General features: G+C 60.9%; 9 protein-coding genes across 9 annotated transcripts; 5 read left to right on the top strand and 4 right to left on the bottom strand.

Moving 5' to 3' along the window:
- The first annotated feature begins 39 nt into the window (after nucleotides 1–39).
- MAK3 (N-alpha-acetyltransferase 30) lies at nucleotides 40–2,822 on the top strand. The gene is made up of 8 exons (XM_062769708.1): nucleotides 40–287; nucleotides 336–343; nucleotides 379–409; nucleotides 460–478; nucleotides 530–718; nucleotides 762–871; nucleotides 907–1,833; nucleotides 1,872–2,822. Exons 1-7 carry the CDS (start codon nucleotides 103–105, stop codon nucleotides 1,124–1,126), a joined length of 762 nt encoding a protein of 253 aa, XP_062625692.1. The 5' UTR covers nucleotides 40–102; the 3' UTR covers nucleotides 1,127–1,833; nucleotides 1,872–2,822.
- Nucleotides 1,189–2,815, bottom strand: LOC62_02G003182 (uncharacterized protein; the record flags this gene model as incomplete). The annotated part of the gene is made up of 3 exons (XM_062769707.1): nucleotides 1,189–1,833; nucleotides 1,872–2,640; nucleotides 2,682–2,815. 3 exons carry the CDS (start codon nucleotides 2,813–2,815, stop codon nucleotides 1,189–1,191), a joined length of 1,548 nt encoding a protein of 515 aa, XP_062625691.1.
- A 272-nt stretch (nucleotides 2,823–3,094) lies between the features above and the next one.
- Nucleotides 3,095–4,486, top strand: RPS22A (40S ribosomal protein S22-A). The gene is made up of 3 exons (XM_062769706.1): nucleotides 3,095–3,260; nucleotides 3,325–3,457; nucleotides 4,026–4,486. Exons 2-3 carry the CDS (start codon nucleotides 3,325–3,327, stop codon nucleotides 4,283–4,285), a joined length of 393 nt encoding a protein of 130 aa, XP_062625690.1. The 5' UTR covers nucleotides 3,095–3,260; the 3' UTR covers nucleotides 4,286–4,486.
- A 216-nt stretch (nucleotides 4,487–4,702) lies between these two features.
- On the bottom strand, nucleotides 4,703–6,092 carry psmb4 (Proteasome subunit beta type-4). The gene is made up of 7 exons (XM_062769705.1): nucleotides 5,935–6,092; nucleotides 5,684–5,802; nucleotides 5,556–5,632; nucleotides 5,378–5,507; nucleotides 5,170–5,331; nucleotides 4,903–5,122; nucleotides 4,703–4,857 (listed from the first exon to the last, which is right to left on the bottom strand). The coding sequence occupies exons 1-7, from the start codon at nucleotides 5,941–5,943 to the stop codon at nucleotides 4,744–4,746; spliced, it is 831 nt and encodes a 276-aa protein (XP_062625689.1). The 5' UTR covers nucleotides 5,944–6,092; the 3' UTR covers nucleotides 4,703–4,743.
- Nucleotides 6,093–6,379: 287 nt separating this feature from the next.
- On the top strand, nucleotides 6,380–10,824 carry cnd1 (Condensin complex subunit 1; the record flags this gene model as incomplete). Its single annotated transcript, XM_062769704.1, has 9 exons — nucleotides 6,380–7,387; nucleotides 7,428–7,621; nucleotides 7,666–8,529; nucleotides 8,564–8,816; nucleotides 8,854–9,409; nucleotides 9,457–9,875; nucleotides 9,924–10,387; nucleotides 10,435–10,504; nucleotides 10,543–10,824. The coding sequence occupies 9 exons, from the start codon at nucleotides 6,380–6,382 to the stop codon at nucleotides 10,822–10,824; spliced, it is 4,110 nt and encodes a 1,369-aa protein (XP_062625688.1).
- Nucleotides 10,825–10,957: 133 nt separating this feature from the next.
- Nucleotides 10,958–12,759, bottom strand: asaE_4 (MFS transporter asaE; the record flags this gene model as incomplete). Its single annotated transcript, XM_062769703.1, has 5 exons — nucleotides 10,958–11,199; nucleotides 11,251–11,469; nucleotides 11,540–12,020; nucleotides 12,065–12,161; nucleotides 12,221–12,759. The coding sequence occupies 5 exons, from the start codon at nucleotides 12,757–12,759 to the stop codon at nucleotides 10,958–10,960; spliced, it is 1,578 nt and encodes a 525-aa protein (XP_062625687.1).
- Nucleotides 12,760–13,260: 501 nt separating this feature from the next.
- COQ4 (Ubiquinone biosynthesis protein COQ4, mitochondrial) lies at nucleotides 13,261–14,323 on the top strand (the record flags this gene model as incomplete). The annotated part of the gene is made up of 2 exons (XM_062769702.1): nucleotides 13,261–13,722; nucleotides 13,774–14,323. The coding sequence occupies 2 exons, from the start codon at nucleotides 13,261–13,263 to the stop codon at nucleotides 14,221–14,223; spliced, it is 912 nt and encodes a 303-aa protein (XP_062625686.1). The 3' UTR covers nucleotides 14,224–14,323.
- A 2,569-nt stretch (nucleotides 14,324–16,892) lies between these two features.
- On the bottom strand, nucleotides 16,893–18,227 carry hmt2 (Sulfide:quinone oxidoreductase, mitochondrial; the record flags this gene model as incomplete). Its single annotated transcript, XM_062769701.1, has 1 exon — nucleotides 16,893–18,227. The coding sequence occupies one exon, from the start codon at nucleotides 18,225–18,227 to the stop codon at nucleotides 16,893–16,895; it is 1,335 nt and encodes a 444-aa protein (XP_062625685.1).
- Nucleotides 18,228–19,038: 811 nt separating this feature from the next.
- ARHGAP1 (Rho GTPase-activating protein 1) lies at nucleotides 19,039–21,617 on the top strand. The gene is made up of 6 exons (XM_062769700.1): nucleotides 19,039–19,958; nucleotides 20,018–20,042; nucleotides 20,089–20,119; nucleotides 20,167–20,687; nucleotides 20,739–20,935; nucleotides 20,973–21,617. Exons 1-6 carry the CDS (start codon nucleotides 19,198–19,200, stop codon nucleotides 21,535–21,537), a joined length of 2,100 nt encoding a protein of 699 aa, XP_062625684.1. The 5' UTR covers nucleotides 19,039–19,197; the 3' UTR covers nucleotides 21,538–21,617.
- Nucleotides 21,618–21,751: the final 134 nt, after the last annotated feature.

The following is a 21,751-nucleotide window of genomic DNA, read 5'->3' as shown; positions in this document are numbered from 1 at the left end:
GGTCCACCGACCTGGCCAAGGAATAATTCAACTTTGGCCCGGCTACTCACTTCATCATATCGCTGACGCGGCACTCGACATTTCGACAATAAACACAACAGCATGGCAGAGAGCATACCAGGCGCCGTCGCGGGCCCCTCGACGCCAGCAGTGCCATCGCCAGCGCCAGCGCCCACATCCCCGTTCATCGACAGACGCGGGGATACCCTCGCCGTGCGCACCTTCCGGGACGAGGACACCGACCTCGGGCACATCACGCGGCTGTGCGAGGAGGAGCTGAGCGAGCCGTGAGTCGCGAGCCCGAGTCGGCGGAGACACAACACTGACGAGCGCAGATATAATGGTGCGGGCGCGGCGCTGGAGCATAGCTGACGGCAGTGTACACCTTCCGGTACTTTCTCTCCGAGTGGTGCGTCGTCGTGGCGTGGCGTCGTGGACAGACAGCGCTGACGGACCCAGGCCACACCTCACGTTCTTTGTGCGTCCGGCGCGACAGTGGCAGGACACTTCCCGCTGACACCCTCGCTAGGTCTACCCCTCCGCGTCGGACCCCACACCCATCGCCACCATCATCTGCAAGCAGGACACGCACCGCGAGCGCACGAACAGGGGCTACATCGGCATGCTGAGCGTGCAGCGCGCGTGGAGACGGCGGGGGATCGCAAGGCGGCTCGTCGAGCTGGCCATTGACGAGATGGAGGCGCGCGGAGCGCAAGAGGTGAGCTGCTTGACTCGAGGCTCGTGCTCACGCACCACCCCAGATCGTGCTCGAAACAGAGTTTGACAACAACCCGTCCCTCACGCTGTATGAGAAGCTCGGCTTTGTGCGCGAGAAACGCCTGCACCGGTTCTACTCGAACGGCAAGGACGCGTGAGTGGACTACTCAGTGGCTGCACTGACGCCAGCTTCCGCCTCATCCTCCCCCTTGCGAGCTATCCCGGCACCGAGAGCGAAGAGGCCGACCGCGGCCGCTGGCTCGTCGCGCAGGGGCCCGACTCGTCAGACCTCGACTACATCCTTGCTGGGCCACAAGAGATGCCAGATATGACGGCGGGTTGGCCGGACGTCTCGCGCTTGACGCTGGTCCCGCCGTCACAGCGGGCACGCCCAGACTATATCATATAGGATGGTAGAATACATACAGGCACGGGGATGCTGTCCTTGCCGTTTATCAATGCACATGGGTTCTACTGGGCGGTGGTGGTCGCGGCGGCCCTCGCCTTGTCCACCGCCTTGGCCTTGGCCTCGGCCTTGGCGCGCTTCGCCTTGGACTGGACGAGGGGCTCGCCGGCACGCTTCTCCTTCGGCTGGGGGTTTGATGCCTCCGCAGCCTTCTTCTCCTTCGCTTCCTGCTTAGCGGCAAACTTGGCCGCCCGTTCGCCAGCCTTGATCGCGATACGCTCCTTGCGCCCGATCTTGGGGTGTGTCCGTCCCTCGGCCCTAAACTCGGCTCGCAGCTTCTGCTCGAGCTTGGCGGCGGCCTCGCGGCGCTTCTCCTTGGTCTCCACACGCTTGCGGCGCACCTCGGTCAGGCGGCGCTGTTTGCGCGCATTGGCGTCCAGAGGTGCCTCGGTAAGAACGCCCTTGAGGTGGACTGGCGCGTAGTAGATCGCGGGGGTCGGGACCTCGGAAGGCTGGACCTTGGGCTTGGGCTTGGGCTTGGCCGCCACGGGCACAGCCGACTCGCCGTCCTTGGGTTCGGCGTCCTTGGGTTCGTCGCCGAAGATCTTGAGCGACGTCGTGGGGTACGGGAGGGTGATGGCATGGCGCGGTGCCTGGAGCACAGACGGTGGCAGCAGACGTTCAAGAACGTCGAGGGCGGGGTGTGAAGACTGGCGGGTTAGTTGCAGCCCGATGCCTACTGACCCACCTTGATCGCAAATACAGAAACCCGACGCAGGCCAAACAATGCTGAACCCTCAGCCTCACGACTTCCCAGCGGCACGATGCGGATCTCGGGGCCCTCAGCGCCAATGTACTTCTCCCCTTCGGGAATGCGCGAGCGGACAGACTTGGCGAGCTTCTCGTTCTGCCTCAGGAGAGTGTTGTAGGTCGCAGCGTACATTGGCAAGGGGTCGATGAGTGCCTGGGGCGACACGGAGCCGTTGAAGACGAGGACCATTGACAGTGGAGCGGAGGGAGTCGAGGGCGACGCCGGCTCTACCTTGTCGGTCGGAGCGGTAGGGAGGAAGCGAGGAAGGTCATCGTCCTGTGCCGATCGCTTGCGGGCGAGTAAGTCGCTCAGAATCGCGCTGCGGAAGCGGAGGTCGTCAATACTGTGCTCCAGCGCCTTGATGGTCTCGTTCAAGCCGATAACGAAATGAGTGAGGATGTCGGGTGTAGGTGGTCCGCAGCGAGTCGGCACGCTGGGCTCAGCAGTTGCCGTCCCAGGACCCGCGACCTGTAAAGCCTCCGCCAGGTCGGCGTCCTCCATCGCGACGTCCCCTCTTCCAGTAGCCTTCTTCGCCTCCTCGGCAACGACGGCGCCGGCCTCGTCTGCGCGCTTTTGGGTGCGGCGTGCACGCTTCCCGGCTCGCGAGGAACGTGCGCGGTCCGTGTGATAGTCGGCGACCGAGGACGGCACAAGCTGTGACAGCGCGGCCATGACGCCGACCTGGAGGTGGTTGGGGATATTGGGCCTGGGGGTTCAGATTGAGCTGTAGCAGACCACGCGACGTACCACCCCACGGTCAGCGGGCTCATGAGCAGCGGCTTGACCACGTCCTTCTTGAGGTCGGCGCGGTCAGCCCCGCTGCCCTTGGCCTTGGCCTGCTGCCTTATTGTCTTGCCTGGCAGCGTTGCGGCTGGCGGCATCGTGCAAAGGTGGTATGGTCGAAAGTCAACATGCCCATCAGGTTAGTGGACCAAATACTGACATCACTGAGTGCGAGATGCCACAACTCAGGGTCCGGGCGGGGATACGGTGATAGCAACCGAAAATATTGTCACGTGATGGTCCAAAGTCACGATTTTGGCTCCTGGGTGAGGGAGCAGCCCTGGTGCAGGCGCTGGCTGGCTGGCTGCCAGCTTGCTCGCAGCACTGCACGCACGCACCCACTCCGCCTCGCTCGCTGCAACTTTGGTCGTCTTCGACGTCGCGACAAAGCTCCTCCTCATCCTTCACTAAAAGGTGCTTACTTGATTCCACTCTTTACGGCTGCTGTGAGATAAACAGCACACCCGCATCGAGTGCAAGGGCTTACCCAATCCGTCTAGTTTTCACCCCTACCCGAAAACCCAACAAAACCAACTTAGCAAGGTGCGTTTAGAGGGCATGTTCGACTTTTGTCGAGATCAAAGTTGTAGGCTCTAACAGTCCCCAGATGGTCCGCGTTTCCGTCCTCAACGATGCCCTCAACGCCATCGTCAACGCCGAGCGCCGTGGAAAGCGCCAGGTCCTCATCCGCCCTTCGTCCAAGGTCGTCGTGAAGGTCCTCGGTGTCCTCCAGAAGCACGGTAAGTCGAAACGTCTGCCGACAGGCAAAGACCAGAGCCATCAAGCCAAGCCAAGCTGGGAATGAAGGACGAGATGGAGAGGAGCTCGCCGTCGCCATTGGAGCGCGTGTGACGGCCAGAGGAGAGGGATTTCTGAATCGACCACGATTTGCATCGCGCTCCTCGAAGAGGTCGCGTGCGGGTACGACTTGGCTTCCTCCGACCGCTGTCCGGCACCGACCCTTGCCCAACCCCGCCTGTTCGCCATGCGCATGTTCCCCCATCGCCTCCCCGCCGCCATCCCCCTCTTCACTACCCCGGAGGTATAACTTCCCGTCTCCGTCCTGTCCACCGAGGATGGGTTTTAAGCTTCCGGGAGATCGGACAATCGTCACACTCTTCATAACAATCCCTCCCTTTGCGCTCAAGGCCGCATGGCCGGGGCATTTAGGAGGGGGGGCTGATTGGGAGAGAACATGCGCTCGGCAACAACGGCTTTTGGGGAGTCGGCAACAGCGATAGCGACGGCTTGATGGCTTGAAGAATTTGCCTGTCTCGTCACTTTCCAACATTTACTGACATCCCCTAGGCTACATCGGCGAGTTCGAGATCGTCGACGACCACCGTGGCGGCAAGGTCGTCATCCAGCTTAACGGCCGTCTCAACAAGACCGGCGTTATCTCGCCCCGCTTCAACATCGCCGTTGACGCCATCGAGAACTGGGTCGCCCTCCTCCTCCCCGCCCGTTCGTTCGGCAAGATCATCCTCACCACCTCGGCCGGTATCATGGACCACGAGGAGGCCCGTCGCAAGCACGTCGGTGGCAAGATCCTTGCCTACGTCTACTAAGCAATTCGCATAGATAGGGTGTAGGAAGGTGCCGTTTGGGATGCATTGTGACGATCCTCTGCTATACTAGTGTGGGCGTGTACCCTGTTGCAAGCTGTGTTTCCATGGTCATGTGCAAGGGAACCGGAGCTCATCTTACAGTGATAAAATGTTGGAGGTTCTGCTGTGGTTGTCACTGCTGCGGTCGTTGTTACTTCGGTGTGTTCGTTTGATGATGCCACACTGCCACCCTCTAATGTTTCGAGACAACGCCCTCAAGTCACCTTGTTCTGGTGGCCAAGATCAGATACCACAACCCGCATCAAGTTGGGCACGTCCTGGCTCCTTGACCGAAGCCAAGCAGTCCTTGATCAGACTCTTCCCATTGCTTGAAAAGTGGGCCCCTTCGTAGACCGTACTGTGCCACCCCCAGACTATGCCAATAACTGCATCTCTCTCATTGTATCTTACTAATGCGTCTACTGGACCTGCGCACCGTAGCCGCGAAGGCTTTCTGCGAAGCCCCACTCGGTGGGAGCGCTCTTCGAGTCGGAGACAGAGACGCCCTCCTTGGTGACACGAGCGATTTGGTACTGAAGACGTCAGTATGGGTGAGAAGCCTGGGGAGCGACACCCACCTTGTTGATACTCCTGGCGTCACGGTAGAAGAGCACCTTCATGCACTCGTCGAGCAGCTTCTCGGCCTCCTCGTCGTCGAGGAGAGGGCCCTTGCCGTCGGTGCCGGCCTTGGCCTCAAACGCCTCACGGAGGAGGGGCTGGGCAAGGTGGGCACCAAAGCCGGTAGCGAGGGTAGGGGCAGTGTAGGTGGTGCCGAGGAGGTCGACGTAGCCGAGGAATCTGACGAGTCAGCTGGAGCGCGCGAATCATAGCGTAGCTGGACTCACGGCTCGCTCTTCTCAAAGTCCCAGCCGCCAACGAGGATGGCGTTCCAGAGGGGGTTGATCTGGCTTCGCCGTCCGTAGAACAGGTTGGCGAGGAAGGTGTACAGGTTGGACGGGGAGAGTGGTGGGTGGCCGTCCGTGAGGTTGAGGGTGGTCTCCTCGCGCCTGTGATGTCAGTTGGGGTTCGGCTAGCTAGGGTGCTGCAACTGACAGGATAGCGTCCAGCTCCTTCTTCAGGTACTGGTAGTCGCTCATGTCGCCGGCGACACCAATGACGGTGTGGGTGCCGAGGGCGTGCAGACGCTCAATGTCGCGGAAGCGGGCGAGCGATCCGTAAGAACCTGGCGTTGTTAGCTATCGCATACCTGGGGAAGGGGGGGCTAACTCACCGAGGGTGTCAGCAGCGAGCATGACGCCGTCCTTGTACTTGAGGCCGATAACCGAGGTACCGGTGACAAGGGGCTGCCTGGGTACGAGTTAGATCAATGCCGAAGGCGGGAGATGATCTACTACTCACTGGGTGTGGGCGACGGGGTCGGTCGTCGCGTTGTAACGGGGCGAGTTGCCGACAGGGAAGGTCGAGTACTGCTCGAACTGCTGGTGGGCAGTGAGGGGCTGGCCCCAGGCGGCAGGGTGCTGTTGGCGAGGAATAATGTGTGATAGCAATGGATCATTGATCGGACAGGTTGAAGAGCACACACGGTCAGCGTGAGGTTCACAAGCTGGCACCGAAGGTCATCGAGCAGGTGGTGCTCGTGAGGCACTTACGTGGTTCATGGTTGCTGGGTCGTTGCGGTTGCGAGGATGATGTAGTAGACGGGTCCTCTGTGCTGTATACCTTGACTGCACTCGCTGCTTGTCAAGAGATTGTCTAGATGAACACAAAGAGACGGTGTAAGGTGGTTGCTCGTCGTTGTTCGTCGCTGTCGTGAGTGAGTGATGTGCACCCAGTCGTCACTGACGAACCGTCATCAACGACGCGCGGCAAGTGGGATTGAAAATGACACGACATTTTCCACGTGGGATGTTGATTTGATACCGCACGTCCCTGGCGTCGGTTTGTGTAAACACGCGCCTTCTTTTGCTCCTCGCTGCCTTTGTTTTGACCCGTCAACACGCACACTTCTCCATCTCGCGACTCTCTCAGCGCTTTCAGAGCACACAGTCGCTGAGATAGACTCGCATCTATCGCATCCAAGGCGCACCGCCCGCCATGGACAACTACAACCTCCAGGAGGAGCTCCTGTCGCTCTCTTCCGACCCATCAATCTACCCCATCCGCAATGAGCTCGACATTCCCGACCTCTCGTCGTCCACGATCGACGAGCACCTCTCGATGGCCATCGAGGCGGTGGTGAACGACCCCGACGTTATCCTGCACTCGCCCGACCAGACGATCGACGTCTTCGCCTCGGTCCTCAAGCATGCCGACGCACCGACCGTCAACGGCGCCGTCCTCCAGAAGACGCTCGACGCCATCTGCTCGGGCATGAGCCACCACGCGACGGCTGTCATGGCCCTCGTTGCCCCTGGCAACGACGATCTTGACGCTCCCCTCCAGCACAAGACCCAGCTCGAGCTCTGGGCCTTCCTCATGCAGTGGTTCGTCGCCGCGGCCGAGAAGGGCGCGGGCCGCCAGCCCGGTGAGGAGGCGGTCGCTACGAAGGCCCGCGGCGGTGCCAAGGGCAAGAAGACCACCAAGGCGGCAGCTCAGCCTACGTCGTTTGTTTGGGTCGACCACTTGCCGCTGGTGCTCAACACTATGCACCGCGCACTCCGCCTGCCGACGTCGCGCATCTGGCGTACCTCGTCGGAGCGCGAGGCTTTCGTTTCGTGCTTCACCAAGCCTGCGTACCAGCTTGCCGAGGCTGAAGCCTACCTCAAGGTTAACGACATCCGCCTCGGTGTCTACAAGGTCATCTGCTTGGCTGTCAAGTTCCATGGTCACGCCTTCGGCGCCCAGACCAGCATCGTCCAGAACCTCACCTACTTTGAGCACCTGTCCGAGCCCATGGCCGAGCTGCTCGCCATTCTGGAGAAGGAGTTCGACTACCCTCAGCTCGCTGAGGAGGTTCTCCGTGATGTCGCTGGCAAGACCTTCTCTCACACCGACGCCAAAGGCCCCCGCTCTTTCTCGCGCTTCCTCGTGCGCCTTGCCGAGCTGAGCCCCCGCGTCGTCCACAAGCAGATGCCGTTACTGCTCACGCATCTCGACAGTGATGTGAGTGTGTCTTTAGTATCAATATGCTAACACCCACCAGGCTCACCCCATGCGTATGGCTATCGTCGAGATCATTGGCCTGCTCATCAAGGACCTGTCCATGGCAGAGGACGGCGACGAGGAGCAGAAGAAGAAGCAAATTAAGCGCTTCTTCGAGATCCTGCTCGAGCGCTTCCTCGACCTCAACTCCTATGTGCGCTCCAAGGTGCTCACCACTCTCATCAAGCTCTGCGAGTAAGTCGCGTTGGCGATGGTAGTCCGCTGCTGACAAAATCCAGCCTCCCAGTCAAGTTCCCCAAGCAGCGTGCGCAGATTGCCGAGCTTACCATCCGCACCCTCGAGGACAAGACTTCATCCGCCCGTCGTTACGCCATCCAGCTGCTCTGCAAGCTGCTCGAGACCCACCCCTTCGGAGCCCTCCACGGTGGTACACTCAACCTCCCAGAGTGGCAGGAGCGTTACGACAAGGTCTGCGTTGAGCTCGAGAAGGTCGACACCCAGGAGATGGAGAAGGCTCGCCGTGATGCCGGCATGGACGACGAGGATTCCGATGAGGACTCCGACGAAGAAGAGGAGGAGACTGCTGAGGAGGACGCCGAAGAGGACGAAGAGGCCGACGACGATGACTACGAGGGTGATGAGGATGCGGACGAAACCGAAGGCACTCCCAAGCCCAAGCCCAAGAAGGTCAAGAAGGAGAAGAAGGAGCGAAAGCCCCGCAAGTCTCAGATCGACATGGCTGCCGTCGAGGCCGAGCAGTCGTCGCTTGACGCCGAAGCCGTCATGCGCCTTAGACTTACCAAGAAGTACTACTCGGACGCCCTGCGATTCATCAACCAGATCGAGTCATCGATCCCGACACTCTGCCAGCTGCTCGTCAGTACCAACAAGACCGAGGTGCTTGAGTCGATGCGTTTCTTCCGCACCGCCTACGAGTACAACATTGCGTCATCTGAGCAAGGTATCAAGACCATGCTTCACCTCATTTGGACCAAGGACGTCAATGCTACTACCGACGAGGGTACAGAGACTCGCAGCATCCGTGGCAACCTCATCGACGTCTACCGCAGCTTGTACTTTGACGTCGTGCCCGACCTCACGCCCAAGCAGCAGGTCAACCGTATCGCCAAGAACATGATTGAGTGAGTTGGCGTACCAGCAGTGGCTAACCCTCAGGCGGACATACGGTGCCACACTCGCCGAGCTCACGTCTCTTGAGGAGCTTATGCGCACAATGATGCTCGACGGCGGTGTCCACCCTGATGTCATCAACAAGCTCTGGCAGGTGTACAGCACCGAACAGGAAATCCCCAAGGCCCAGCGCCAGGGTGCTATCATTATCCTTGGCATGCTTGCTGTTGCCAAGCGGGAGATTGTCGCTGATCGTGTTGAGGCGCTTCTCAAGATTGGACTCGGCCCTCATGGCATGGTGAGGCCCACAAGAGAGACCAAGCTGACACGTTCAGAACGACCTTGTTCTCGCTCGCTACACTTGCATTGCGCTTCAGCGCCTTGGTGGCAGTGCCAAGAAGGTCAAGGGTTCGCTTGCCGACAAGACGATGCGCCTCCCAATGGACAACCCGGTGTTCGTCAAGCTCCAGAACGTCATCGAGCACGCTTCTCGTTCGCCTCAGTGGTTTGGCATGGCTGAGCAGGCGGTCAACACCATCTACCTGCTTGGCCAGCAGCCCGATGCTCTCTGTGGTCAGATCATCAAGGATCTGACTGCGAGGGTCTTCGCTAAGACCGCTGCCGTGGAAGCTGCTCCGGAGCCTGAGGCGACCCAGGAGGCTGGAGAGTCGCCTGCGGAGACGGCGCCGTCTGTTGACGGAACAGAGGTGACTGACGCCGCGTCCACACAAGGCGAGGCTGTCGTGCCCAAGGAGCCCTCCAAGGACGAGATTGGTGCCTTCAAGCTGGCCCAGCTGGTGTTTGTCGTCGGCCACGTCGCCCTCAAGCACATTGTCTACCTCGAGCTTGTCGAGCGCGAGTTCAAGCGCCGCAAGGATGAGAAGGCGAAGGGTGCGTACATTGCATGGCACTAGTCAACAAAGCTAACGTTTTCACAGAGAAGGCAGCCGAGAAGGCCAAGGAGAAGGACGGAGGCAACGACCTCGAGGCGGTTGCTGGTAATGCTGAGGACGACATTGGTGACCTCATCGCCAACATCCGTGAGAAGGAGCTTCTGTATGGCGAGAAGAGCCTGCTTGCTCTCTACGGCCCGATGATTGCCGCCATCTGCGCCAGTCCCAAGCGCTACAGGGTAGGTTTCTGCCACAAGTACAATACTGACCGTCAGTCACCCACTCTTCGCGAGGCCGCTGTCCTTGCCCTCACCAAGTTCATGTGCGTCAGCTCTGCCTTCTGCGAGGCCCATCTTCTCCTGCTCTTCAAGATCCTCGAGACCAGCCGCGACCCCATTGTTCGCAGTAACATTGTGATCGCCCTCGGAGACATTGCGGTCTGCTGGGGCAGCTTGATCGACGACGTGAGTGGTGGCCTCCCCCTCGCTTGAGATCCACCACTAACCCTCCAGAACTCTGAGCGCCTCTACCAGGGCTTGACAGACCCCGACCCGATTGTCAAGAAGAACACGCTCATGGTCCTGACCCATCTTATCCTCAACGGTATGATCAAGGTCAAGGGCCAGCTCGGCGAGATGGCCAAGTGCCTCGAGGACCCCGACCAGCGAATTGCCGACCTCGCCAAGCTCTTCTTCTCCGAGCTCAGCACCAAGGACAATGCTCTGTACAACAACCTCCAGGACGTCATCTCGCACCTGAGTATCGGTGCCCACGCCGTCGACGAGGAGACGTTTGAGAAGACGATGCGCTTCATCTTCAAATTTATCGAGAAGGAGAAGCAGGCCGAGGCTATTGTCGAGAAGCTCTGCCAGCGATTCCGTCTGGCCACTGAGGAGCGCCAGTGGCGTGACATTGCATTCTGCTTGTCGCTTCTGCCGTTCAAGTCGGAGCGGTCCATGAAGAAGCTCATCGAGGCGTAAGTGGAAGCCGTCATGTTCGCGGGTAACTGTGCTGACACCTCAGACTGCCATTCTACCAGGACAAGCTGCACGAGGAGACTGTGTTCCGGCGCTTCACAGAGATTCTCGCCAAGGTGGGTTTAACTGCGCGGAGATGGTCTAACCCACGCAGGCTCGTGCCAACAAGGGAGCTGGCAAGCCGGAGACTGAGCTCAAGGAGTTCGAGGCCATTCTCTCTGAGCACCAGGCCAAGGGCCTCGAGGAGCAGGCTCTCGAGGCTGATGTGGCAAAGAAGACCAAGGCGGCGAAGCGGCGTGCTGCTAAGCGGCCACAGGCTGCCGAGCCCAAGGCACGGCCAAAACGTGGCGGTGAGTGCACCTGCGTGTTGTGGAACCATACTGACAAGCAAGGACGGCGGCAGGTGGTCGAGAGTGAGGAAGAGGAAGAGGAGTGAGCAGCCTGGTCTATGCCTGACTCGAGACGTGTGATTCGTCCACTTGACCTGTTGTACAAGATGTGCCCGATAGAGCGAGCATGCAGATAGAGCATTCGCTACGACCCAAAAGATTACCGGAGCTACGGAGTAGTTACTTTGTGGGGAAGAAGGTGCCGGCGATGGCGGCAGCAAAGGTGGCAGCAGCGGTGTAGATGAGGAGGATACCGTAGTTGGTATTGCCGTAGGCTCCAGCCGCGCCCTTCGCGATCGAGCCGCGGAAGTGCTCGCCGGAGTTGAGGAGGATGGTCGACAGAGGGCCCGAGGTGAGGTTCCCGACGCCCTTGAGCATGGTGAAGAAGGAGAAGAGGAGGCCGGGCAGGGTGGGGTCGCCCTCTGCGGCGTGGGTCAGCGCTATCCAACCCCTTCACCCTTGTCCCTACTCACTGCTAATGACCGTGATCATGCGGCTCCACTGCCCGACAAAGCTGAGCGCGGTGAAGCCCCACACGATGGAGAAGCCGACGAGCAGGCCGTTGGTCGTGCCGAAGCCCCAGAGGACCAGCGTCGCTGTCGCTGCGAGCGCACACGAGCCGAAGATGGCCAGGCGGGGCGGGACGCGGTCGGAGATGTAGCCTGTGAGGGTGTTTCCTGGGACGGATGCGGCTGGGGGGCGTGTGTGAGCTTCTTGCGTTCTATGTGTGCGTGTGTGGCACGCCACCCGCCCCGCACTCACCATTCATGATAGCCACGAGCGCGGTACCGTTTGGCCTCGTCGCGCCGATCGCGTCGGCAAACGTGGGGATCCAGAGGCTGGGGATAAAGTTGCCCATGGCGGTGAACAGGATGACCAGCGTGCCGGCCCACATGCCGCCCATCTTCAAGAAGCTCCAGTCGATCTGGGGGCGGTGGCGGCGTGCCGAGCCGGCACCACGGCCAACAGGCACGCGGCGGCGCACGAACGCCAGCGCCGCCGCGTTGATGAGCAGGAAGCCGAGCCCGATGGCCACCATGGTCGCCTTGTACCCGAACCTGCCGAGCAGCGCCTGCACGATGAACGGGAACACGGTGCCGCCCGCGCCCGTGCCGGCGAACATGATCCCCGTCGCCATGCCACGGCGCGCTTGGAACCACTCGTAGATCAGCGTCGCGCACGGCAGGTACGTCGCGCCCGCGAAGGGGTACAGGACGCCAAAGGTGAGGACGAGGTGCCATGCCTGGGGGTGCAAGTCAGCGGGTGGCAGCGCGCACAACAACGCACCTTTGTGACGAACGCCGACCCGATCAGCGCAATGGCGGCCACGACCAGCCCGACCGCCTGCATCGTCTTCTCGTACTGCGGGAACGCGGTGAACAGACTGGGGGCGTGAGCGGGGTGGCGCGAGATCAGCCACGACAAGGCAGGCAGGCAACTCACGGGCCGAGGAATGCCGCCGACATGTACATCAGGCCCGTCTGCAGCGTCGCAGCGAGCGTGAGCGTCGCCTCGTCGTGGGGGAACATTTTCGTGCTCCAGAAGGCGTGCAGCACGCCAACAGTGTACGGCAGGCCCCAGACGGTGGTCTCGACGAGCGTGGCGGAGAGCAAGAAAAGCCACGCGTCCTTGCCCCCATCGACAGGCGGGAGGGCAGCGACCTCGCGCTCGAGAGCCAGCGCGCTCGTGTTGACCGCGTCGGTGCTCCCGCCCGGCGTGGGGCCGAGCACGCTCAGCTCGAGGTCGACGAACGAGTCGGCCCTGCTCGGCGGGATGCTGGGGCCAGGCGTCTCAATGTCCTTTGGCGGGCGGTAGATCGCCGGCGGCGCCTGCGGTGGCGGGGAGGGGCTCGGCGTCGGCTGCAGGCTGTCTGGCTCGGGGCGCGTGCCGGTCGGCCGTGAGGCGCGGCGCGCCGCGATGGACGGGTGGAACGCCTGGATCGGGCTCGTTGGTGTCGGCGCTGCGCTGGGTGGTGGTGGCATCGCGGTGGTGGGTGATTGTTTTTTTTTCTTCCCGCGGGGAAAGGAGTAGATGCGTCGTTAAGTAGTCTGCACGCCACCGCGCAGGTCGCTGCTGCCAAGAAAAGAACGGCTCTCGTTGCGTGCGCTGTCGTCGTCGAGCGGGCCAGTTCCATTCACGCGAGTGGTGGCATGGCCCGCCCGGCGTGGGCTCCACTGGTGCTGCAACCGAACTTTGCCTCTACTATCTCGGATGTAAGTGTGCCTGGGGCGTCCCCCACTCTGTGCGAGCCGCGGTCGGCCTCCGCGCCGTGTGCAGAGGCCCACTTTCGCGGAGTCTTGCACCCCACCCTTTCAGGCCCTTCGGGCCATCTCTCGGCGTTCTCATTCTCCCTGCAGCCACCAGCAATCCACGCACAACCGCGGGCGGAGCTTGGACACCACCGTGGGAGACTGGGCTACTACTGATCTTTCCGACAACCTCGTCATAGTCGAGGCGACATTGCTCCCTCCTCCACAACAAACATGTCCAGGCCACTCGCTCCGCTCCTGCACAGCACGCGCGCCGTGGCGTCAAGCTCGCGCGCGGCGGTCGCCCTCCCTGCTTCGGCGCGGCGCCACGCGTCGTCGTCGGCACCAGCCACGCCGCCGACCCCGCCAAAGAACTACCCCGACCACGTCCCCCTCAACGGCGCGCAGAACGCACTCCTCGCCGTCGGCTCGGGCGTCGTCGGCGTGCTCAACTACACGTCCCGCCCAGACCTCATTGCGACACTGTCCGAGTCAACGGCGTCGACCTTCCTCCCCCGCCTGCATGAAGCCATGGCGTCGCACCCCGAGGGCCGCCAGATCCTGCGCGACAGGCCCACGCTGTCATCCAAGACTGTCAGCCTCGACTACCTCCGCGGCCTGCGCCGCGGCACTGTGGGGAGAGAGTATGTTGAGTGGCTGGACCGCGACGGGTTTACGCCGGACGCACGAGAAAAGGTGGGCAGAGCTTCCACGTCTGACACGCGAACGAGCTGACACCACGCCCAGGTGCGCTACATCGACCCGCCCTCCCTCGCCTACACCATGCTGCGCTACCGCCAAACGCACGACCTGTACCACACGCTCTTCTCCCTCCCACCGACGCTGGCCCACGAGCTCTCCCTCAAGGTGGTAGAGTACGCCAACATGGGCCTGCCGGCGGCGGCCCTGTCGTCGCTGTTCGGGCCGGCGCGGCTCAGCGGCAAGATGCGCCAGCGGTGGATCGACGACTGGGTTCCCTGGGCACTGCGAACCGGTACCGGCGGACGCACGCTCGTCGGCGTGTACTGGGAGAAGCGCTGGGAGCAGGGTATTGGTGAGCTACGCCGCGAGCTGGGCGTGAGCCGGAACGATGGGAACGGCGTCGAGGCCCGCTGGAGGGGATACCGCGAGCTCCGGGAGATGGAGCGGGCGCTGCGACGTACCGGCGAGTGGGTCGACGAGCCGGAGGAGTGGTAGGGGTGGGGAAGGGTGAGGAAGAAGGTGTCGGGTGCTCGTGAGTGCCCTTGGTGCACTGTGGCGGGTCAGTAGTGAGCATGCATGCATGTAGTACAGTGTATGCATTGTCGGAGGGGTGTAGCATCGTCGCGGCACTCCATGCATGCATGTATGGGCATGGTTGGCGAGTGAGGCCACATCTTGGTGTTGCATGCATGCACCGTTCATATGCATGCCGAGGTGCATTTTTGGCACCCATAGAGTATAGCAGACCTCTAGCCTAGCGGGTGGATTCCCCAGGTTAAGTCGCAAGCGTATCTCTAGGTCATGGGTTCGATCCCCACTCGGACCCGCATTCGACGGACTTTGTCCACCCCAAAAACATTCACGACCAAACCTAATCGAAATCAACCCCAATACAAAAACAAAAACAATACAAAAAAACTAAAACCAACCCAACCGAAACCACCCCAAACAAATCAAGTCGCGGTCCGACTCTAAACCAACCAAACACCAAAATATAAAACCCAAACCATCAAGTCGCAGTACGACCCTAAATATACCAAACCAACCAAACACCAAAACAAAACAAACCACCAATACAAAACCAAACCAAAACCACTGCCCGCCTCCAAGGCGGGTAGTAAAACCAAAACAAACCATAAATACATTTTTTTTCTATTCGAGCATTAGTATTAGACAGCGTCCATGTCATAATGGCCCCAGTCGTCAATGACACGTACTGCTGAAACTGTGGTTCAAGCTACCTGCACCATGCAGACCAAGATATATCCTATGCATGCGCAGTGCGCAGGTCCCGAGTAGCAGCGAGTACTGAATGTGTACGGCTTGTGTGCTGTGTGAGCGAGAGATGTTAGGTGGCTGGCAGCACGTGGTGGCAATGGTGATGGCGACGGAGAGCGGATTGGTGGTAGTGGAGGCGGTTGTGATCGTCGCGGCGGTACTCTGAGTGACAGGGGGCAGAGCGTACACTCCTTTAGGAGGAGGCATCGCCCCTGCGCGCGCATCCTGATCCTCGTATGGGTGCCACCGCCTTGGACAATTTGCCACCCAACTCGACTCGGCACGGCACCCTGATCGACACACACAGATCGCCCATGTGTCTACGCACGCGCGACCATGACCATGCCCTACAACCGGCATCCCCAGCAGCCATCGTTCGCGGCAGCGACCTCGCTCATAACCGGCCCAACTTGCACCCTCGCAAGGCCGCGTAGCAAACTCGAACATACAGTTATTGGGAACTTTCATCGTCGGTAGGCAGGCTGTGGGCGACCGCAGTTCTGTTCGCCGTCGCGCGGTCGTCACGACATCATTCTCTTTTGTTGCCAGTGGGCGCCTCCTTCCTCGACGTGCATTGGACGGCCAGGCCTTGCTTTTGCGCCTTGCTTTTGCGCCGACTCGAGTCGCCCCAGAGCCAACTGCGGCGCGCTCATAAGCTCCCATATTCGCAGTATCGCAAGGCCGCGTAGCACAACCCAAATCAAACGTTATTTTGAAACATTACCCGTCGGCGAGCAACGTGTGTAGAGCACGTCTGTTCGCCGTCGCGCGGTCGCTTCCTTCTTGCTTGCTTTTTGGTGTGGGGAGGGTGCAGCGCTCGTGTGCTGATTGGTTCGCGCGTGCGTGGTGCATACTGCAGGCTGCAGAGCGGGAGCATGACCTCGTCGGAAGGAAGCCTGATCGAGTCGAGTCGAGAGGCGGTGTCGAGCGGCGGTGGCGGCGGATCCGGTGGCGGCGTGTTTCACTTGGGCGGTCAGTTGGGCGGCGGTGGTTTCGTGGTTTCCTGTGGCATGTCTGGGGCCGTTGGTCTCTGGTCCAGCTGGTCCTTTGGGTGTGGTTTCAGGAAGGCTTGGGCCTCTCCAAGCAGAGAGGCCCAAGGTGTCTGTCGCTGGAAGTCGCGAAGTCGAGGTGCGTACCACGTGCCGCCGCCGAGCTGGCTCGACGTCGGCTTCAGCTCGCTCACGGAGCACACCGCCCTCCCTCGACCTCTCACGCCCCGCACGCGCCGCCGTCGGGCCGAAACGCACCCTGCCCACAAGCGCATGACACCTCGGCCGAGGCACATCGTAATGCCCTCCGAACACGACGCGGTATTACGACGAGGCGCACGACGCGGCGCGACGCGCGCGGCATTCCGAACGAACGTGGCCGACATTGCCGAGCAGCGGCTGCTTCGGGGTCTTGCGCGTCCTACTGGTGCGCTGGCACGAGTTCGGTGGTGCGAGAGGGCGGAGCGGGGCGGGGCGGCAGCACACAGCGAGCCAGGTAGGTATTCGGAAGACTGACGCGCCATGCGGTTGGCTGGCCGACGCGAGACGCTACACGCGCCTGTCGGCTACTTACACCACGCCAAGTCTGCGCCGTGCGTCTCCGTCGCTCAGAACGCCTCGGACTGCTCGTCGCCAAGCGATGCAGACTCATCGCTCACTCGCTCACTCGTGGGAAGCTCACGCACCGTCGCCAGCCTGCGTGACGGCTCAGTCACATGTGCGTTCCCCGCAACTCGGTCCCAGGAACACGGCGGGTGCCAAGACGAGATAAGCTCCGAGACATGTCAATAACCCAATTTTCATCTCTACAAATTATCTATGTACACGCCCGTCCGGGGGCTAGTGTGTGTGTTAAGTTTTGGTTTGGCGGAATGTGCTTGTTGCTCCGCTCCGCCCTTAGAGGTAGGAAGGAGGGAAGATGGTGCGGGGGCCGTACCACTCGCCCTTGACAAACTTGGCAAAGTAAGCCGCGGGGAAGAAGTCCTTGGTGAGGTAGTAGGTGAAGGCGTTGGGGTTGGCCTGGTTGAGGCCCCAGCGGGCAAACGTCTCCTGGAGCTCACCGCCGTACCTGAACTCGGCGAGGAGGAGCTTGTTGTCGCCAGTGAACAGGGGGCACGACGTGTAGCCGTCGTAGCGGGCCGAGCCCATCTTGCCCGTCTCGAGGTGCGTGAGGAGGTTGTGAACAAGCACGGGGGCCTGGGCCGAGATGGCGGCGGCCGTCTTGGACGTGGGGAGCGACGACGCGTCACCGAGCGAGAAGACGTTCTCGTACTTCTTGTGCTGGGTGGTGAAGTCGTCAACCTCGACAAAACCCGCAGCGTCGGCGATGGCCGAGTTCTTGACAAAGTCGTACGCGCCCTGGGGAGGGACGACGTGGAGCAGGCCGAAGGGCACCTCGTACTTGCTGCCAACATCGTCGCCGGCAACCTTCTCAAACACGGCGACCTTGTCCTTGACCTCGACGAGGTTCGAGTTGAACTTGGCGTCAATGTTGCCCTTGGACTCGCGGAGCGCGTTGAGCGCCTTGGCGTAGTGGGGGACACCGAACATGGCGCCGATGCCGGTCACGAACGTCGAGTGGATGTCGCTGCGGCCCTGGCTCTTCCAGTACGAGTTGGAGAGGTAGGCGACCTTCTGGGGCGCGCCGGCGCACTTGACGGGGCCGAAGGGTTGCGTGAAGACGGCCTCGCCGTTGCCGGGCTGGAAGTCGCGGATGAGGTCCCAGGCCTTGTCGACCGTGTCGTACGAGTAGACTGAGCCGACCTTGGACTGGGCCGGGTTGGCAATGGCCTCGGGCAGGCCCTTGACCTTGGACCACTTGAGCTCGATGCCGGGCGCGACGACGAGGTACTCGTAGCCGACCTTTGTTCCGTCGGCGAGCACGACCTGGTTGGTTCCGGGCTCGAACGTCTTGACGTTCTGGTGAATGTGCTCAAACTGCTTGGGGATGATCGAGTCGAGGTCGCGGCGGAACTTGGTCTTGTCGGCGAGGCCGCCGCCGACAATCGTAAAGCCGGGCTGGTAGTCGTGCGTCTTGGCCGCGTCAATGATGGCAATGTCGCCGTCGGCGAGCGTCTTGCCCTGCGCCTTGAGCGTGTTGTAGATCTGGTTGGCGGCAGTGAGACCGCCAGTGCCGGCACCGACGACGACGACCTTGTGCTTGCCAGTCGAGGCGGCCGAGGTGGACGCGGCGCGCGAGAGGATGGGGAAGGCCCGTGCGGCGAGGGACATGGTATAACGAGTGTGGAGCTGACACAGGGGGGGGAGGGAGATGAAGTCGAAAAAGTCAGCGAGTGGACGCCGTGTGCTTTAAGAAGTTACCCAAGCAGGCGGCTGCGTATGTACGTGCTTGCTTGCTCCGTGTGGAGGTGGACCCCGACTTTTGCGCATCGCGCGCGCGCGCCCAGTAATCCGCGCGCTGGGCGATGGCGAGCCGCGTTATTATTCCTAATTCCGAAACCAGAAAAGTAAAGCTGGGCTGTTTACAATCACGTCATTCGGAGCTGTTTTACAACACACGGCCTACATGGCGCCTCTCGGGTCACTCTATCCACCCTCCTGGGTTGCTCCTGCGTTGCCTGGGACCTATTGTATCCAGTCGCTTGCACGTCCCAGGCTTTTGGTAAACTACCGTCGGGTGCAACATTGTCAGACACAAGTTCACACGCTCCATGGTGGGGGTCTACGGCTTGCTCCTCCCTCCCTCCCCCATCCTCCCTCATCTACGGCCTCGAGTCCCACTTTGTGGTACGGGTCCACATTGAGTTCAAAGGGTGAGCAACTGCCGCTTGTGCTTTCTGGATCGCCCGTGCACCGCATACACTGCTCGTACCGCGCACCGTTACACCGCTCACCACGCACCGCGCACCCAGGCACCCCTCATAGTAGCACTCTTTATTCCATACACTCATGTTACCACGTGGTTTCCACGCCAATCTTCCCTGACACTTGTTCGCCACCCACTTCACCTCTCTTTCCCTCTTTGAGCGCATTCAAACGACGCCACTTGGAACAACATTACATTTGAAACCCTTCCTTTGGCCTTTGGCTTGGCTCTCGTCTCTTTTGACACTTTCGCCTTTCGTTCCCACGCTGCCGACACTGACACTGCCCACACAATCACAATCAACATTCACCTCCACATTCAGCAACGCGTCACATCCACACGGCACTGCAACGCACAACGCACACTTTGGCAACAATGCCACAGACACTGCCGACACGCTACGAGCGGCGTAGCAGCATAGCAAGTAGCACGGCATCTCAATCACCGCCCCCAAGAACGACAAGCCTCCCAGAGTCACCAGGCTCATTCCGTGTCGAACGACCTTCGGCGCTAATGTCGCGCCTTAACCGCCTATCAAACTCGACGTCGCGCCCAAACCTCCCCTCGCCACCACCTCAGGAAGACTCTTACACCTCACGCGCGGCCAACGCGATGCGTTCAGTCTCGCAGAGTGGTAAGGACGTGCTTCGCCGCACTGGCCTGGGAGCATGGGCCGGCGGTTCTAGTGCCAACAACTCATTAGCCGTGACCGAGCAAGACGAGCAAGAGGAAGACGACTTGAAGCCGCCGGTCTCAAGGTCCGCGGCGTGGCCCCTCTTACCGCACCTGTCACCGCAGCCGCCGCATCTGTCACCGCGCATCAATGCGTCCACATCACTCGACACGAGCTCAATCCTCTATGCCACAATGTCAAACCACCCTCCACCACTTGCCAACCTGCCCCTGTTGGTCCTCAACCTAGCTGCCCTGGCGGCGGTGCCGACACCCGTGACCAACGATGTGCTCCTCGCCACCGTGCTGCGGCGGCTGGAGCCATGGGTTGGTGACGAAGGAGAAGCGGGGTACACGCTCATTGTTCTCGCTGCCGAAGAAGACACCGCTTCAGGCAACGGCAAGCGGAGGGCGCTGCCCGGTGTGACGTGGTGGATTTGGAACTGGCGTCGAATTCCCCGCAAGTGCGTGTTGTCGCCTTCGGGCGTGATTGTGTGTGATGATCTGTCTGACACTGCCACAGGTACCGCAAGAACCTCAAGAGGCTGGTATGTTGTCAAGGGTGTGTGTGTCGGGCGGTGCTGATCGGCGCAGTACATTGTGCATCCTGGAACGGCGGCAAGGAGTGAGTCGAGCTGATTGGAGGGCAGGACAACAGCTCACACGACCCAGCCCTGCTCCCTATCACCTTGCCCCTGCTGTCGCCCAAGTCGTACCCCAAGCTGCACATTGTTCCATCGTTACTGGCCCTCGCGCGCGCCGGCATCCCATTACGCGGCGTTGATGTGCCCCTGTCCACCCTGGCTGAGGAGGCCCGAGTTCTTCGCGAGCACCCGGAGTTAGCGATCCCTCGTTCCGGGATGGCTTCGTTCGGGCTCATGAACACCTTGGGTCAGCAGGGCGGCGTGCTCGGCGGTCTAGGGTGGGGCGTGAGCGCCATCTCGTCGGCGATCGGCACGGCCAACAGTTACCTTCCATTCAAGCTTGCTGCTGGAGCGCTGCCACCTACTCCTGAGGAGAGGAAGACGTCGCTGGACCAGGAGAGAACTGAGCCAACAAAGTATTGGAGCGGTGATCTCGACAAAATTCTTGCGGATAACAAGGGCCACTTGCCGCGCGTGCTGCACGAGCTCAGAGCTTTGATCCTGGGCATGTGCTCTGATACCGAGGGTATCTTCCGCAAGACGGCTTCGGTGAGTTTACTGCGACCTTCAGTCTGCTGCGGCACTCGCTCACACAACCAGTCACATCTTCTTCCTCCGATTCAAGGCCTGCTTGACCTCCCGCCAAAGACCCAACCCAGAATCGATTGGGCCGGAGTCGCCATTAACGACCCGCATCTTCCTCCCATCCTGTTCATGAGGTTGCTGAAGGGACTCTCAGGCGCACTCATTCCAGAGGACCTGTACCCCCTCATTCGGAGCACCTATACCCCGGACGAGTGAGCTGCAGATGGGAACCTCGAGCTGACGAGCCAGAATCCGCACAAACCTCCTTCCGTCTCTCTCCCCGGCAAGCCTGTTGGTATTGACCCATCTCACCCATATCGGCCACCACCTCCTTGCCCACGAGGACCAGACGCGCATGGGGGCGACCAACCTTGCGATTGTGTTTGCGCCGTCCCTCATCTCGGGTCAGGACCCGAGGGTGGACGCGGCGCTGTGCTTGGAGCCCGGCAAGTCGCTCCCACCATCCCTCATGCCCCCTGGCTGGGCCGAGAGCGGCGGAACGCAGACTCTTGTCGGCCTGCTGCAGCTGTGGATCTCCGAGTGGCCCGCGGTCGCCGAGTTCACGGTGTCCAGGAACGGCTGGTGCGACTGCGCGTGGGCGGATGCTGGAGGCCAGCTGAGCGCGAGCGACCCCTCAACGCCAATTGGTATGGGACGGAGGACGAGTGGGGCGAGGTCGGGCCTGTACCATGAGCTCCTTGGAAGCCAAGTCATGAGCTCTCTCGCCCCAGCCACAGAGGCAGAGCACGAGGCCGGAGTGGGTGCTGGCCTCGGATACATCTTAAACGAAGACAACAAGAAACTGTTAGGATAGACTGTATTATTTGGGTCATACACTTGTTATAGTAAGAACACTGGGCTGGACCTCGATGCACTGGATGCGAGTCGAGCCAACCGCCATGGATGTGGGTAGCCATGACGCACCTCGCTCTTTCGTCCGTGCACTCAAGCCAGTGCGCCGCCGATAGCCGGTCAGTGAGACACTGTGTCCAGAGGTGAACATGACAGGTTAGTCGCCTCTGCCCACG

This window comes from Vanrija pseudolonga, chromosome 2, assembly GCF_020906515.1.
Source record: "Vanrija pseudolonga chromosome 2, complete sequence".
NCBI lineage: Eukaryota > Fungi > Basidiomycota > Tremellomycetes > Trichosporonales > Trichosporonaceae > Vanrija > Vanrija pseudolonga.
Note: the sequence above shows the minus strand (reverse complement) of the source record. Positions and strands in the feature narration are given on the sequence as shown.

Bases quoted from the DNA above. Each gene is read 5' to 3' on its own strand.
- RPS22A (XM_062769706.1), top strand. From the start codon at position 3,325: ATGGTCCGCGTTTCCGTCCTCAACGATGCCCTCAACGCCATCGTCAAC. The intron at 3,458-4,025 runs GTAAGTCGAAAC...GACATCCCCTAG, and splicing joins CGGTGTCCTCCAGAAGCACG to GCTACATCGGCGAGTTCGAG.
- ARHGAP1 (XM_062769700.1), top strand. From the start codon at position 19,198: ATGCCACAGACACTGCCGACACGCTACGAGCGGCGTAGCAGCATAGCA. The intron at 19,959-20,017 runs GTGCGTGTTGTC...ACACTGCCACAG, and splicing joins TGGCGTCGAATTCCCCGCAA to GTACCGCAAGAACCTCAAGA. The intron at 20,120-20,166 runs GTGAGTCGAGCT...CACACGACCCAG, and splicing joins TCCTGGAACGGCGGCAAGGA to CCCTGCTCCCTATCACCTTG.
- MAK3 (XM_062769708.1), top strand. From the start codon at position 103: ATGGCAGAGAGCATACCAGGCGCCGTCGCGGGCCCCTCGACGCCAGCA. The intron at 719-761 runs GTGAGCTGCTTG...GCACCACCCCAG, and splicing joins AGGCGCGCGGAGCGCAAGAG to ATCGTGCTCGAAACAGAGTT. The intron at 872-906 runs GTGAGTGGACTA...CACTGACGCCAG, and splicing joins TACTCGAACGGCAAGGACGC to CTTCCGCCTCATCCTCCCCC.
- psmb4 (XM_062769705.1), bottom strand. The intron at 5,123-5,169 runs GTGAGTCCAGCT...CTGACTCGTCAG, and splicing joins GACTTTGAGAAGAGCGAGCC to ATTCCTCGGCTACGTCGACC. The intron at 4,858-4,902 runs GTGGGTGTCGCT...TGACGTCTTCAG, and splicing joins ACGCCAGGAGTATCAACAAG to TACCAAATCGCTCGTGTCAC.